Source organism: Nannospalax galili, unplaced genomic scaffold, assembly GCF_000622305.1.
Source record: "Nannospalax galili isolate Female #2095 unplaced genomic scaffold, S.galili_v1.0 scaffold751, whole genome shotgun sequence".
Taxonomy (NCBI): domain Eukaryota; kingdom Metazoa; phylum Chordata; class Mammalia; order Rodentia; family Spalacidae; genus Nannospalax; species Nannospalax galili.
This window is the reverse complement of record NW_008331125.1, coordinates 4,792,478-4,810,476: the sequence shown is the minus strand read 5'-3', so window position 1 is coordinate 4,810,476 and position 17,999 is coordinate 4,792,478. Positions and strand designations below refer to the sequence as shown.

The 17,999-nt window shown below is 36.8% G+C and overlaps 1 protein-coding gene across 4 annotated transcripts in view; it reads right to left on the bottom strand.

Annotated features, from left to right (window-relative positions):
* The window catches only part of Ercc8 (ERCC excision repair 8, CSA ubiquitin ligase complex subunit), a 57,478-nt gene that overhangs the window by 17,883 nt on the left and 21,596 nt on the right, over positions 1–17,999 (bottom strand). For 2 of the 4 annotated variants that reach the window (XM_008821543.3, XM_008821552.3), the window contains exons 5-10: positions 16,445–16,526; positions 14,828–14,896; positions 13,160–13,226; positions 9,644–9,744; positions 8,359–8,483; positions 638–835 (exon numbers count right to left, since the gene is read on the bottom strand). In XM_008821543.3, the coding sequence (XP_008819765.1) occupies positions 638–835; positions 8,359–8,483; positions 9,644–9,744; positions 13,160–13,226; positions 14,828–14,896; positions 16,445–16,526 (642 nt within the window). The remainder of the gene's footprint in view (positions 1–637; positions 836–8,358; positions 8,484–9,643; positions 9,745–13,159; positions 13,227–14,827; positions 14,897–16,444; positions 16,527–17,999) is intronic. The other 2 variants (XM_029557948.1, XM_029557951.1) reach the window with 2 other exon arrangements.

The window sequence follows — 17,999 nt, the reverse complement described above, 5'->3', positions numbered from 1 at the left end:
CATCTGTAAACCTAAAAATGTACAGCCAATTTTGAAAGAGATGTACCCTAGCTCAGAAAAATGTTATTGAATAGGTTAAAGCTGTTGTAATGAAATGCTTCTTCTAATTAAAAAGAAAAAAAAAGATTAAAAAAAATCATGTGCGTTGTATTAATTCAAAGGAATACTTTTACTAGCTATTTAAATCTTTAACCACTGCAATACCATACTTTTATTAGCCACTAGTAGAAAATAAATGAAATTTTAAACATATTGACACATGTGTAAACCAAAGTACCCTATACTTTAAGACTAAAAACATATTATTTTTTACCAAAAAGATTAATTGCAAGAAAATATTTCATCAGAGATTTTCAATGGATAAATGGAGCTCATATTCAAGAGAAAAGAACAATTCATCCCAATCAATTTTACAGTATTATAGATTCATGTATATATTTTCCTATGCCACCTATGATCCAGGCTGTACTATTCTGTGTTGAATAAATATTAGCTCAAATAGGGATTAAATATATCATACTTCAGAATGATTTAAAATATAACACCAGAATAAAACCTCAACTTCCTGTTTTATATACTACCACTCTGGCAAGCTAGCTATCTAATCATTTTGAATTCCCTTAAATATCATTCTTACCTGGAAATTACACTGAAAGACACAACAGTCAACACTTTTATAGTGTCCCTTAAGTATAGTTATCTGTTCTCCTGAGTATACTGTATACACAGCAATGACGCTACCATGTGGTACAAAAACAAATTCTGAGCTGCAGCCACAGGACACAGTGAATTTCAGTCCTTTTCTACTATCATTGCAAACTCTTCCATAATTTACCTGCAGAATAAAAACCATAAAGTTACTCATTTTTAAAGCCTGAGTTAAAGAAGACAACAAAGACTGAAATACTTCCTTTAATTATTGTAACATTCTATAGAAATGGCTTTTAAAGAAAATATTTAATATCTTAATAAAAAGAAGGGCCAATGATTTGAATATACATTTCACGTAAGAAGAAATAGAATTAATGGGGAAAAAAAACCCCACAAAGGTAAATGTTCAGATTTTGTCCTTGACAGAAGATGCAAATTAAGGCAAACTTGAAGAATCATTCTAAATCATTCTAAAATTTTTTTGGTACCTGGGGATCAAACTTAGGATTTCATGTGTGCTAGGCAAGCACTCTACCACTTGGCTACATACTTAGCCTTTGGTTTGGTAAAATTTTTAAGAAACAGAAGACCCTTAATACTGTTACAAGTAAGGCAAACATGTTGGTGGCATTAGAATTTGGTTATTCTTTCAAAAGGAACAAATGGTTTATTACAAAACAAAATAGATACTTCTTTGGGGGTGGGGTGGGGTTATAACATCATCCTCTTTCCATTAAAACTTAGTAAATAACACAAAACTGATCATCGTAACCACTTTTAAAGTGGCATTAAGTTTGTTCACATTGTTGTGCAGCCCCAGAACTCTATTCATTTTCCCAAACTAAACTCACTAAACAATAAAGATATTCTTACCAATTGACCTAGTAATTGCTCCTGGGAATTTATCTTAAGGAAATAATTAATCAGCAGAGAGTACAAAATATGCCCAGAGAAACACAATGCAGCATAAAGCAAAATGGCCAAGTTACTAAGATGGATGTAATACTCACAGCAACTGAATTTTATACAAATCACATGTATAAAAGCTGTGCAGTAAAGATGGGTGGAGGCTAAGGATAGAAAAACACAGAATACAAATGGCATGTATACTGTCATTTTAGCTTTACATAAATAATGATGCATTTTGGACAAAAATTTAAATTCTGCACTTGTATACAAAAGGCATACTCCAGGAACTCAGGGACATGAACACCTGGGAATCAGATATACAGACTACCTGGCTGCATCCCACTTACCAAAGAGAATTTTCATTTTCAAAAAAATCCCCTGGCAATATGTACGTTTAGTAAAGGGTTGAGTCCCTCTGGGCTAAGGAAGTCGACAAGTTTACATTCTGCTGATAATTAAAACCACCAGCTAATAATTTGAGAATTACGAGCATGCATATCACCACAACCTCTTTTTACTATAACTACTATTAAAAGTTTCAATTCTGTTTTATCTCTCTTTCTTTAAAGGTTGGATAGAAGTGTGTGTGTACACATAAATAAAAAAGGCGGGATCCAAATGGGTACCTGCTGATAAGGTGTGCAGAGTACACCTGGCTTACCTGCCCTTTGTGCAAACCTCTAATGGAAATGAGTGTAGGCCTTAGCCGCCCCATGGCAGCAGTGCCTTAGGTACATTATACTCAGCACTCTTGAGTTTTGAAATCTGTTAGAGGAGCCATGCAGATTTAGCCTTTGAGTTTGGCTTCTAATCTACAAAATGGAAATGACAACATTTTCCACAGTTACTGTGAAAAAACTAATGAACATGAGAGCAACTGGGACATGAAACTGGCCAGTTAGATCCTAGATTTATCACTTCCCACATGTTTAAAAGAACAACATTCTTTCATTCCCCTGCGCTACCACTGCATGTACAACTACCTGCAGAACATGGAGAGGGGTAGCTCAGGAAGCTAGAAAAGATCCTAAGACAGAGAGGGGAAGGGGTTTAAAGGGTAAGGGGATAGTAGAACACATGTGATATGAGTGGGTATGGGGACAGGGGGAGAGAGAGAGGACGGGGTTGTGGCTGGGTTATATAAAACCAAGGAGGTATTAAAAAACCCTTATGGAAACCTATGACTTTGTGAGAGAATTCAAAAATAGATAAAACTTTTTAAAGAGGGAATTTGAACACAGGTACCCTGCATGGGTGGACAATGTTTCCCCCAGAAGACATGCTTTTGTGGGGAGGGGATTTTTCTTCCCAATTTCAATCCTGTTTTTCAAATAGAAATGTTTTCCTGTTTTTTTTTTTTTTAATGTTTGTCTTTTTAATTGAATGTTTGTGAATTCCATCCAATATATTGTGATCATATTTAGATCCCCTCCTGTATCTGCAACCCTCCCTAAGCCCCCACCAAACTTCCTGCACTCTATTATACTCACGCAAGCACCGAGGGTCAGGAAGGCTCTAGAGGCCCCTAAAACAGAACAAGGTATAGCCATCGCTCTTAGTTGCCAACCACAACTAGATGGTAAGACTCTACTGCTAAAGACATAACACACTGTGGTTGCAGCACATAGAAAAATCAAGCTGGACCTGACCTGTAGTTTCCTCTCTGTTGGCTAGCTTTCACAGTGCTTGGAAGGTGCAATGGCAGGCTGCTGGTGGAAAAGTCATCAATGGACTTACCCAGCAGTGGACCCTGCATGCTACAATATTAATCCGCCAGCTAAGATGTGCCCACTGCTACAACAGTGGCACGAAGGTTCTGGTGTTAGCCAACTGCTTTTGAAGTAGATGTGAGGCCTGCTCCACAGGAGGGAATTCATGCCTGGCATTGTAAACTTGGTCAAAAGTCCATGGCCCTGGAAGTCATAGGCCCTGGGGAGGGGAACAACTTACTACTATTGTTTTGCTAAATGAACATGTTGTCAAACTGCATTTATGTTTATACCCCTAGATTAGTACTGCCTATAGCCCTGTTCAGAGAAACTTCTTTTTGCAGTGGATGGCAGTTAATGCAGAGATTCATAATTGGTCAAAGTGCTGAGACTAAGGGATTGTTGAGTGCTAGGTCCTAAATGGGAAATCTATACCAACCCCTATAATGCTCAGGAAACATTGCAGAAGAGGGAAGCAGAAAGAATGTAAGAGCTGGAGAATGGGGAGGAGAGCTGGGAAATGCTGTCTTCTGGACATGGCTGTTCACTCATGAACTCACAGCAGCTGTGGTCACATGCACAAGATAAAGCCAACAAGATCACCAACATTCTATCAGGAAGCACTGACTGGACTCAGTGCGTCACAAGAATAAATAAGTATATAAAAGGAGAGGACATGAAGATGGGAGGGGATGTGTTGGAGGTGTCCAGGGACAGTGGCAGGGGGAAGTGGAGGTAGCAATAATCAAGATACATTGTATATATGTATGATATTATAAAAAAAATAATATGAAGAAAGATGGAATAAAGCCATAAAACCTCCTCAACTAATAATTCTCCATTCTCCCTGGGAAAACTAATATGAACTGCTAGATTATGATGGATTTACTTATATTTGTTTATCTGAACACTTACTACAAAGCTATAGTCTTCTATGCTCTTCCCACTATATCACTTTCTTATCCAAATGTGAAACCTGAATGTGTTAAATATGGCACTAACTTAATACTTATGTCTTTGTTTTTAGGTTTTCCTTCTATAATTAATTAATTATTTTTTTAATAATTTTGGGGAAGAGTGATGCTTTTTTGAGTCTTACTACATAGCCCGGCTGGTCTTGAACTTGCCATGTTCTTGTCTCTACCTCCCAAATGCTGGGATTAGAGGTGTGTGCCACCACCAGTAATCTCATTAAAAACCTGGCTCTCATTCTGCCATTTAATGTTATATTAATCTTTTTGAAGTCACTTCTATTATCAAATTACCTATAGACTAAAACTTTATCAGTATCTTTTCATTGCCTATGGAATGATGTTCAAATAACAGATTAAGGAAGAGAGGGACCTAACCATTTACTAAGTGCTTACAATGTGTCACATAATGTGTTAGTTGATTATTTAAAGGTCCCTATTTTATGAACACAACTGCTTAATATAAAAAGCAGTGTGTGCTGTATGACACATTATAAACTATTATGAAAGTACTGGAGAATAAATACTTTTGCTATGCTGTCTTAAATGTGATACTTAAGGCAAGTTTCCAAAATATGGGTAGGAAGAAGTCTATAGACTTAGGAGAGGGTAATGGCAAACCAGTTCTGTATCTTCCATCAGTTTCTTTCTGATGCTCCTATGCTTGTAGAAACCTATAGTGATTCTATCACAAGGCAGCTTATTTTATTGTCAAACAATTATAGCATACTACCAGCTTCAGAAAATGTTTATTGAATGTAAACACTTGCTGTTCAAGATAATGTACAGAGCATTTCACTTATTATTTCATAGAATATGGTGTTTCCTCAAACCAATGTGATAGATAGGCAGCATTATTATATATAAGGTGAATACAAGGAAAGAATACGTAATTTGATCAATGTATCTTGGCTTGTAAATGATGGAATCAGATACTAAATCTAAACTACATCAACCAAACCACTGTGCCATATTATTATATATGATCTTTCTTTCACTGCATGAAGTAATGATCACAGTACACTAATAGATAAGTAAAACACAGGATATTCTGGAAGCATCCACACTAGACTAGTACAGTCAAAGACTTGAGCCTGAGATGAACCTTGAAAGCTGAGAAGCAGCAAGACCAAAAGGAGAAGGCTATTCTCAAGTGAAGGCAGCAGTCTATGCAGCAGAAAGGAAGAGCATAGGAGCATGGTAGATGCAAATACCTCTAAGGAGTTCAGGAGACTAAAGATGGGGAAAATGGAAAAGTGACAGAACGTATAGCTGGCGAGCTAGAAGGTACAGCTTATGACAGTCTTGTACCCAACTGGAGAAGGCATTTAGTTTGAACAATAGGAAAACATGGAGGAATCACTCAAAGACTTCCACTGAGAGATGAAGTTAGGAATGGTTAGAACATTAAGAGTAATTAAATAGAGATGAGCCAAGCAATGAGGCTTAAAGACAGCTAGGAAAAAGAAACCAACAGCACTTGTGGTTGGCTTAATAGTGTTGTCAATGAGCAAAGGACCGAGTTCCACTTTCCTGACATAGCAATCACAAGATGACTGGTGATGCCAATAACTGAAACAGTGAACATACCTACTTTGAATTCATTTTTTCTTTTGCTGTGCCAAAAGCTGTCTCCCTGTGAATTTTCCCTGCAGGAAAGTACTCTGTACTCTAAGACATGGTCTCCAGAATTCAGTTTATAAACCTCAGGAGGTTTGCATCAAGATCCAATAAGATGTGAGAAGAAAATGTGAAAATTTGTTTCTATTCATTGCTATCTAAAAGATAAGAAATTAAGCTTTTACTAAACATAATATGTAGACTGAATATTTGTATATAATTATACATATGTTGGAAATGTGCATTTATGCATTTTTAGACAAATAGGCAAAAGGACACAAAGTTACTGCTTAGCTCTGCCTTCTGTTTATCAGTGGGCTCATTACTAATTTTTGTAGTACTACTTCTATTTTCACCTTGTAGTTTTTAGGCAGCCAATAGTCCTGATTTATTAAATGAAGACACTGAAACTGATCATACTCTTAAATAAATCACTTAACTCTATTAAAATTTCTAAATGACAGGAATGAAATTTGTTTCTTGATCTGACAAGCCCTTGACAAATTTGAAGATGGGGATTTTCCTTAAAATTTGCTTTTCTGGGATCAATGTTTCAAGTCCCTCTAAGTGTCCTTTGTGATGGAGTTTCTAAGTTACCTACTCATCTCTGCATGGATAACTTACTTTGATGAAGTCCATTTACAACCCTATTATCCATTCTAAACTCACTATTCTAGCTATGGACTCACTGGCAAATCCCATAAGGCACACAAAAAAATAGTGTTAGACACGTATCTATTCAGCATCATTTATATTTGTCACATTAAGTATACATGGTAGAACACATGCCAACTCCTCTCTTACTTCATCCAAATCAAATGTTACTTTCTCAGTGATGCCTACCCTGACTCCCTCCTTCCCCTCCCCTCCCTCTTCCTCTTCCTCCTCTTTCCCTGAGATAGAGTTGGTCTTACTATGTGGCTCAGGCTGGCTTTGACTCACTAGGCAGCCCAGGCTGAAACCCTCTTGCCTGTTCCTCCTGAGTGTAGAGATTCCAGATGTGCAACCCCATGCTGGGCTTGTTTTTACCATAACACTCATTCATCTACTAACTTCAAAAAAAAAAAAAATCTCCCTAGAATGGATGCTCTTTTTGAGGATAGGCCTTTCCTATGTTTTATCTACTTCTGTAAAATCCTGCCTAGTAAATAAGTACTCAATACATAATTATTTAAAAGAAACAAACAAAAGAAAACAAAACAACCTAAGAAAACAAAAAAAGGAACATGTGACCTCATTAGGGACATGGTCTTTACCCTGAGTTGTAATAGAGAATAATTTCACAAAGACTATGAGGGAGAAGAGTAGGAGTGCAGCCCAGTGGAACAGTGCTTGCCTGGCATGTATAAGGTTCTGGGTTTGAGCTCATCTTCACATACACACAAAAACTCATAGCAGTATTAATATAAGTAATCAAAATAACTTCTAAAGAATTTTAAAGAGAATTGTTATCTAGAAAGGATGAGTAAAAAAGGACCATGATTACTATTAAATGCTAATTAGCATACTATCTGGCATGTAAGTGCTCAATAAATCATAGCTATCATTAATCTCACCAAATTGTAAACTTTGAGTAGTTTACCCTCAAAATTATTAAGTCATATGCATACCTGGTAAGGACCATAAGAAACATAAAAACAAGCATTAGAAATTAACCTCCGAGTCAGGCATTGTGGCACATGCCTTTAATCCCAGCACTCAGGAGGTAGAGGCAGGTGGATCTCTGTGAGTTCCAAACCAGTCAGAGCTACACAGTGAGACCCTGTCTCAAAAACAAATAAATAAAAAATAAAAAATTTAGAAATTTAAAAAGAAAAGCAAAAGGGGGCTGGAGAGATGGCTCAGTGGTTAAGGACACTGGTTATTCTTGCATAAGACCCGGGTTTGAATCCCAGCACCCACATGGCAGCTAACAACTATCCATAACTCCAGTCCCAGGGGATCCGATGGCCTCTTCTGTCCTCTGTGGGCACTGCATGACACGGGTGCACTTACCTACATGCAGGCAATACATTCATGCACATAAAATTTAAAAAAATAATAGTAAATATTTTTTTTTAAAAAAAAAGGAAAAAAAAGAAAGAAATTGACTGCCACGTAAGAACTTAATATGTTCAAACACATTTATTTGAATCAGTACTAAATAGAGTATTAGATATTTTGGTACTATAATATTCACTTTTTTGTTTACAAGTCATCTATAGTATGAAATTTGATTATTTAAACTTTTATCTGTATCTGTAGTTCTCAGTTTTCTAAGTAACAAGGCACACTTCCACTACAACAGTGCCATAATGAGGAGTGGGGATTGTGCCAGGGTCTAGGTGAGGTGCTTGCCTTGACTTGAAATTCACATAGTGAGAAAGCACCTTTTTGAAATATAAAAACACTTGTGATTCAAACAGAAGAAATACAGATAAATCTATAGAAAAATATGAAATATATGTCACAGACCCATTTCTTTAGTTTAGCTCAAAACGTAATTTAAAATCTCTTACTAGTGTGTTTTCTCCACTGGAACTATTCCACAGCCTCATTCTATCATCTGTTCCAACAGTGAGCAGGTGGAGTCCATCACTTGTAAAACATAAGCCATTAACTTTCCCATTATGAGCAGTGTTTGCTGAAATGAAAAATGTGTTCAGTTTATCTTTTCCTGTGTTAAGCACATACTTAATTTTCAATGATTCAATTAGTTAAAAACATTAAAGAATAACTACATGAATTACTTAAAAATATAAGCTGATTATACTTAAAACTAACCATTCTTTAGATTGTAAGAATATGCTAAGCTATATAGAGGAAAACAGGAAAACCAAAGGCAAAACCTTGCTAAGTATGATTTTCTTCAGTAAGTAAACTGTGCTATCAAAATCAATGAAATGTATAGTTTAATACCAAACACTTCATCCCTTTTATATATTTTCATTTTTAAATTAGAAATCATTGGGCAAACTATTAAAAAACCTATTATTATAGTGTAAACCTGCAATCCCAGCACTTGAGAGGCAAAGACAGGAGGAGCATTGGCCGTAGGCCAGCCTGGTTTAATCCCCAGCACTGCTAGGAAAGAAAGAAAAGAAAGGGAAGGGAAGGGGAAGGGGAAGGGGAAGGGGAAGGGGAAGGGAAAGGGAAAGGGAAAGGGAAAGGGGAAGGAGAAGGGAAGGAAAAAGGAAAGGAAAAAGGAAGGAAAAAGGAAAGGAAAAAGGAAAGGACAGGAAAGGAAAGGAAGAAAGAAAGCAGTCAAAAGCAAACTCAGGGGAAAAAGAAGGGGAAGGGGAAGGTGGAAGGTGGAAGGGAAGGGAAGGGAAGAGAAGGGAAGGGAAGGTGGGAGGTGGAAGGGAAGGGGAAGGGGAAGGGGAAGGGGAAGGGGAAGGGAAGGAAAGAAGCCTGCTTGAGACCGAGCACTCAGCTTTCTGCTTCCCCGCCTCTGCCGCCATGCCTGCCCGTCCTGATGGACTCCGGAACTACAAGCCAAATAAACTCTTCCTTCCGTAAGCTGCCTTCATCATGGTGTTTATCACAGCAAAAGAAGTATTAATACAACAAGTTAAATCAGAAAAGCTTTTATGTTTGAAAATTTGAAGGCAAAAGAAATTTCTATCTTGGGAAAAAGAAAACTATAATTTTGTTTAATCCAGAAAGTGATTCATGAGGGAATGACATTTATTTAATAATAAAAAAAAGCTTTTAATTTGCCTATATATGTATTTATTATTTGATTTCAATATAAAAATATCAATATAAATTGTTGTATTTCTATATTAATGTGGTCTTCATTACCTGATTCAACAGCTTGTGACTTTTTCCCATTATGCTGGTCAAGAGTAAGCAAACATCCTGATGCTCTCCTCACATCCCATAATTTTACTCTATTGTCAGCACTGAGGACAGAAAAATGTTATACTGCTACATGTAGCAATGGCTACACTACTCACCCTTCCAGCATATGAACCTGGAGGCTTCACTATATTAGCATAAGTGTATTCACATAGTTGTATAATATTCAATGCTCAGCAACACCATAATAGTGAAAGGATAACAAAGAGAGGCAACACTTCTCTATGAGGACACAGCACCAAATTCTTTTGCCCAGGGTCTATCACATCACTTATGACATCTTTTCTGTTATTTCTCAAATGTTACCTAGACAACCAACAGTTAACTAATCTCACTATATTTAAGCATCTGTTTGGTATCAACTTGGAGTTTCTTTTTATATAAAATAACTGAGAATAAAAGAGATAACGAGCACAATCCATTTTCATTTGCTTTCTGTGCTCAAGTCAGTCTTCACTAGAAAACCACATTTAATGTCTTCTAGACACTTCATTTTCTTTCAATTGGAAAGATAACAGAAAATTCATATCATCTATCAATGTCTATGCTACTTTAATTTAATTAACTTATTGGGGGCGGGGTCTTTTTAGACAGGGTCTCCCTATAGCCCTAGCTGGCCTGGAACTCACTATATAGACCAGGCTGGTCTTGAACTCACAGAAATCTGCCCGTCTCTGCCTCCAATTAAAAGCATGTGCACCACACTTGGCCTCTGTGCTACTTTTACAGAATGCCCAATAACAGCATGTGTCCTTAATCAGATTCACTCATGCTGCTATGTCTTCATAAAGATCTTAACAATATTCTTTAAAAAGAATTTTTTTGGGGGGCTGGAGAGATGGCTCAGTGGTTAAGAGCACTCACTGTTTCTTGCAGAAGACCCGGGTTTGAATCCCAGCTAACAACTGTCGGTAACTCCAGTTCCAGGGGATCCGACAGCCTCTTCTGTCCTCCTTTTTTAAAAGAATTTTGCTTTTACATCTGTGTTTATTCATGCATGCGTGTGTGTGTGTGTGTGTGTGTGTGTGTGTGTGTGTGTGTGTGTGATCAAGACAAGCAGTTAGAGGACAGCTAGTAATAGTCATTTCTCTCCTTCCACCATGTGGGTCCTGGGATTGACTTCAGGTCATCAGGCTTCATAGAAAGCATCTTTACCACTGAGCCATCTCACCAGCCCCTAGTCTTTTTTCCTTTTAAAAAAATTTAAAATATTTTTAATTGAATTTTTGTGGATTTCATACAATACATCTTAATCATATTTAGAGCTCTCTTAGCCACACCTCCCTCCCCCCCATAGCCCAACCACAGGACTTCATGCATTCTGTCATATATGTCAAGTCTTACTGAGTTAAGCCTGTGTACTCAGATGTCCCTCAGTGTGAGTTCATTCCCTGGAGCCAGTTCAGCCTGCCTAGCTAGCATCACTCCTTTAAAAATCAACTCTCCTTCACCCAGCAGTGATCAGCTGCCAATGTTCCTCACCAAAGTTGTGGCCTCCTGGCCCCTTATCTATGCTGGTTTTTGTCTGATTGAGTTTGCCTGGGTCTTGTGCATGCTGTCACTACTGCTATAAGTTCATATGAGTAAGGTCCCAGGAGTCTGTAAGGCTGTTTCCTTCAGCAAACTACATTGGTACAATAGCGGCACTTTTATCTTGGGGGTAATCAATAACTTAAATCCCACTCAATGGGAGGGAATTCATGTGTGGCACTGTAAACACAGTCAAATACATATGGCTGGACAGGTCATAGATCTTAGAGAAAACCCTCAGACAAAAGTAATTTCTTACTATATGCTAAATATGGACCCTTATATTTACAGACAAGTATGCCAGTCACCACTCATCAAAGAAGCTTCTTTTGCAATCGATGGAGACTATTACAGAGTTCCACAACTGGTCATACACAGAGAATAAGTGTTGGAGAGATACCCAACCCTAAGTGACACATCTACAATGGAACCTCTACGCTTAAGGCTCATGGAACATAGTGGAACAAGGGGCAGAGAGAACACTAATGCCTCTACCTCTCATCAACAAAGCTCCCTCATATTCCTGAGGGCGATGAACACAAAGGGCCACAAATGGCCGAAGTGTAGAGAATAAGAGTCTGCAGAGTATGGTTCCCTGGACAGGACTCCTATGTTGAACCCCACCCACCAAGGGCTCAGGGACCATTGTGGAAGAGGGGGTAATAACATTGTAAGAGCCAGGGGAGGAGGTGAAGACTTTTGACAGCTACAGTCTAGGCCTTGCTGAATCTCAGAAATTGCATATTTTTATCTCATTAGATCTTTGATACCTCCTAAAAATGCTTTTGTAATTTGTTTTTTTCCTTATACTAGTGTTTCAACAGCATTTATACATTGAAGTACTTTCCTTTAAACACTGAAGATCATTGAATGTGTCAATGGATATTTAGATTTCTGTGGCTTAGTAGAGCTGTGGTCTAGTCCTTGAACTGAGCACAACTGATTATTCCCTTTTTAGATTGTCAGCTTCCTGAAATCTTGATCAACTTGTGTTTCTAGTACAATGTTTGGAACAGATAGGTAACCATTAAATATTAGCAAACAATAATTCTGGGTTAGGAGTTGGAGAGATGGCTCAGTGGTTAAGAACACTGGTTGTTCTTGCAGAAAACCCGGGTTCAAATCCCAGCACCCACATGGCAGCTAACAACTGTCCATAACTCCAGTTCCAGTGGATCTGACAGTCTCTTCTGTCCTCTGTGGGCATTACATGACACGGGTGCACTTACCTACAACGCAGGCAATACACACATACACATAAAATAAAAATAAATAAAATTAAAAAAAAATTCTGGGTTAAAGAAACTGAATAAAAATGCTACTTTTAAATTAACAACATACTTCCATGTAGAAAAATAACAATGCAGTTATTTTACTAGTAGTGGTAGCTGATTTATATCACTACATAGATTCTCATGCTTTCTTATTGCTCTAAAAAGTAAATACCTTCAAGACAGACAAACAGGATTAAGATGCAAAGGAAAAGGCAGGGCAGATGGCTCAGTGGGTAAAATGCTTACATGAGGACCCGAGTTTGGAGCCTTAGGACCAATGTAAAAGCCAGGTGCAGCTGTGTATTTCTGAAATCCCAGTGCTGGAGAGGTAAAAACAGGAGGATCCCTACAGCTTTACTGGCCAGCTACCCCTACCTGAATTGGTGAGCTCCAGGCTCAGTGACAGACCTTGTGTCAATAAATACAATAGAAGGTAACAGAGAAAGACACCCCCACGAACACACACACACACACACACACACAAGATGCAAAGGAAAATGTCTTTGGAAATATAAATTAAAATTTGTAACAGTTTTTCATTTCAGTACTAAAATCTAAATGTGCTAAAATATGTATCTACATATAAGTAATATTTTCAAAATGCTTATTACTAATTGCTAATACTAACATCAAAGCTAAATATGTTGCCCTTTACCTTGCTGTTGCCAAGATATAGTCATAACGTGGTGACCAGGAAACTGCCAATATTTCCTGTCTGTGACCTGCAAATACAATTATATGAGAAGTTTTGTAAAATATTTAAAAAAACAAAAGAAGCTAATAATTTTGCCTGACTCAGAAAACAGTAAGATTAACAGTGAACAAATATGTTTTTTACTATTTTATTATATATTTATATTTATATTTTCTATTTGTAATATGTATATTTAAACACTCATATGAAGTCTGTGGGGCATTTAAAAAACATTTTTTATTGAATTTTTGTGGTTCTCATACAATATAACTTGATGGTATTTGGATTCCTTCCCCTTATTGCCCCTATCCAATTGAATGTATTCTATATATAAAATAAGGTCTATAGAGTCTAATTTGTGTTCCCAAATGCCCTTCAGTATGGATCCATTCACTGGAGTCTGGTTAACCTACTAAGAGTGCCATCCTTCAATGAGACCATTTCTCCCCCTCTCAACAGTCATCAGTTGCCAAAAGTTCCTTAGATTGAGTTGGGGTTTCTTATCCACATCCCCATGTCTATGTTGAGATTTTATCTGGTTTGAGCTTGCATGGGACTTGTGCATGTTGTCACCATTGCTGTGAGTTCATATGAGTAACTAATGAGGTAGCTGGAAAACTGTTTCCTTGTGGTCATCCACCACCTCAGGCTCTTACAATCTTACTGCCTATGAGGGCATTTTAACCCACGGACTTTTAACGTAAAAGAATTGGGTTTCGCTTTAGGAAAAAGTCAGAGTAAGTGAGTCTTTTTCAAATAATTCTAATTGTTAGTCTGTATCAGTCAATCCACATGACTGAAGCAGATGGACTAGCTCTACAATAGAAACCCGTGGTAATAAAACATAACATTTTAAAGGAATAAAAATATCTTCCAATTCCTTATAGTTATTACAGAAAAAAAAAAAAACTTCATTGAAAAAGGTATTTAAGTTTTGTTTCTGGGAAGCAGATGATAAATTCATAGGACAGTTTTACCTCACTCAACTATTCAAATCAGACATTTTCATCTGCCTAGCTTTTTAATCAATAGAAATTATTCATAATAATATTAAAAATGCTATCTATCTCATTAAGTTTTCCTGGTATATTTATTATGTTTCTCAGAGATTAATAAAAATGTATATTTTGGATTATACTCCAACATTTTATTATATAGAATAAGATAATCTAATTCCAATAAAAATTAGTAAAATTAAATAAATTAATATACTTTCCCCAAATTATTATTTCAACACTTTCTAAAATGGACTGAGGAAAAAACACACTTAAATATTAAGAGCAGTGCTTCCTTATCAGTCAAAATATTAAGCAATGTTGATGCGACACATCTAATGACATAAGTCTCATTACTAGTTCATTTTTTTTAACGTGGAAAGAACTGAAGGTTTGGTTAGACCTTCTATTTCCACATCCACCAAACTTTGCTTATAACCACTGTCCAGGAAAATGTTTCACTAGTTTGGTTTTTCAGAATAATGCACAGAAGAACCTTTATTCTCTGTTGACTTAACAACTAGCACAAAATAAGTCATAGCATTTACAAAGATCGCATTGCTAGCAACAGTTCTTTTTTACTGAATAGTTTATACAAAGTAGTAGTTGTTTCAAATTTAAAAAAAGAAAATACCTTGGAGAATGTGAGAACAGGAGCCAGACTTTAAGTCACAAAGTTGTACTTTGGGTCCTCTAGTACCAACTGTTAAAAAAAAAAAAAAGTTTAACATAATTTTTATTATAAATTATCAAAAACCTGAGCAAATTACATTTAGGAATCACAACATTTTCACTATATTCATCTATAAATATAAAAATGCATGCCATAATACATTTTAATCATGTTTAATGTTTTTAACTAGAAAAATATTTATACTTCATTAGTAGCAGAACTTTATTATTATATATCTTATTTTAAAATACTTATAGATTTGCAAAAGTTGTAAAGCTAATTCAGAGAAATCAGAAAGATTCATCTAATTTTCACCTCACTTAGGTAACTACAGCAAAATATCAAAACCAGGAAATTTATATTAGCACTTTAAATGTATGTGTGTGTGTGTGTGTGTGTGTGTGTGTGTAGTTCTTTAGAGTTTTATCACATCAAATCATTTTATTCCAATAGCTTAGTTTTTCTAAGTAATATTATTCTTCCAATTGCTAGTGATAAAGTCACAGAAACTCCAGCATAGACAAAATGGGCCTCTAGATCAGCTCCTGTCTTGCTCTGACAGATGAAGCAGCTGAATGATGTGCAGACATGAGGAGATTCATGTAGTACCACAGAGACACTGGAATGACAGGGACCAGATACTGATACTAGCAAAACCTTTTCTTACATATATATAAAAAACTTTAAGATTTATATAAATGCCTGTTCACCTTCAATCACAATCTTGAGGAGAAAGAGGTTATCCTTTTATTGTGCTGAAGCGGAAAAGTTGTCAAATTAAAAAAATATTTTTAATGAATCTAAAAAAATATTGTATTGTTTTTATTTTATGTGTATGAACATAATGCCTGCATGCAGGTAGGTACACCTGTGTTGTGCAATACCCGAGGAGGTCAAAAGAGGGCATCGGAACCCCTGGAACTGGAGTTTCAGATGGTTGTTAACTGCCATGTGGGTGCTGGAAATTGAACCCGGGGTCCTTTGCAAGAGCAGCCAGTGCATTGAACTGCTAAGCCATCTCTCTAGTCCCAGTCCCTACACTCCCAAATATTTCTGTGTGTATATATATATATCTGTGCACATGTGCATGTTCCATGGGGTATGTGCCATGGTCAGAGGACAACTTACTTGTGTCAGCTCTATCCTATCATGTGGGTTCTAGAGATCGATTTCTAGTCATCAGGCTTGGCAGCAAGCACCCTTACTACTGAGCCATCTCACTGGCCCAAGTTACCAAATTTTGTTCATATAAAATATCTGAAACTTTAGTAATTAAAAGAACTCCATAGGACATATGACACTGAAGGGAGAAAAAAAAGAAAAAGAAAAAAGAAAAAAGAAAAAATTTGGAAGGGAGAGAAAGAGAATAGATGTTCTTTTAATCTTTGAATCCTTGCCATTAGTACATGCTGGATTTACACAATATATGACAAACTGAATATACATAGTTTGTATATAGTTTTTAAAATAAAAGAATTGTGATATTTACTGGGGTTAAGTTTTTTTCTACCAAATCTAATTAGCTATAAAATGGCAGAAAGCAAAACATGTTAAAAAACAAAGACTGTGGGTACAAACCTGCTATCAAACAATGCTTGGTGGCTACTGGAGACATATGATGACTATAAACTGTTTCCTCGAAATTAAATACATCTGCAATCTGATGATCAAAAGACAGTTTAAAAGTGTAAAATCCAAGCAACAAATTCTCTTTTCCACATTTTTAACAGCTTTGAAATCAAGTTAGCAATTTATTGACTAAAATATGACAAATCCTAGGGAGTAAGAAAAGCGACCATCTGGCTCACCATTTCCTTCCACTCCTCTCTAGAAGCCTGGCATCTCCACCGGGGATCTAGCCAGCAATCTGCCTCTCATTTCCCTGTAGCCTCATCTCCCAAACCAGGACACCAGAATCATACTTCTTTGAAATTATAAACTTTCAGTTATCTAAAACCCAGCCAGGAACTAACCTTTTGGCTTTCCCCACCAACTACTCTTGAGACATTTGAATGACCCCCCAAATCCCCATCAGTTCCCCCTGTCCACTTCCTTTCCTCTCCAGCTTGGATTCCAAGGTCTAACACATCCAAAGCTGTCCTCTTCAATTGGCTATCCTCCTATTATCAAGACCTCAACTCTGAATGTCATCAAATACCTCCCTTTCTTACATCTGTATCACATGGATGTACGAAAGAACTTGTAAGCTTTTTCTGCAATCAGTGAGTAAAAATACAAGGTACATCTCTGCTATGATAGTCTCAATGCAGCCATAGGCAACCAAGTACACTTCTCTTCCTATAACACTTTATTTACAAGAAGATGCCATGAAATCAGACTTGCCCATATCTTAGACTTGGCCAGTCCCTGCTTTACCCAGGTGGAAAACCTACCATGAGCAGACTGGTGTGAATGCAGAGGATCACTGACTGCACCTGGGCTTTAGTAATGACTGCCAGTCCTGCTAGCCACTATTTCACTCCACTAGTTCTCCACAGTACTGCTTAGCCATTTCCAGTGCTTTCCACAACATCCCTACTCAATCACAACAGGTGATCAGATCTTTTAGTTCAAAGAGAAAATAAAAGCCACTCAATCAGAACTTCCTAATCTCTTACTAAGAAAACCTATGAAACCAGTTACTTCTGCTTAAGCTTCCCTTCTTCATTCCCATCATGGAAAAACGACTCTTCTCCATTTCAAAGGTTAAACTTCCTGCTTGGGTTCAGATCTCCTCAACACTGTGGCAAACTCAACCTACAGATTATCTACTGGTTATCTTTAACTTCTGCCCTTACTTGTTCATTCCCAACAGCAATAAAGCTCAAGTCCCTTTCATTGTAATATCTATCCTCCCAAGACAAGGTAAACAAAGCTGTTACTCTACCTATCCCTCACCCTTCTTTCCTCCTCTTCATATCAAATTTGGCGATCTTTTTTTTCCAGTTAATTATTTGTTTAATAACCACATTCTTAGAAGAAGCATTTCATTATAACAGCATGACATATTCAATAACAATTTTCTGAGCTAAGATGCATCTTTTTCAAAATTGGCTGTAAACTTTTAGGTTTACAGTTGAATTATTACAGTTATACAATATTGTATTCTGTATAAACCCTATAAGACATACAA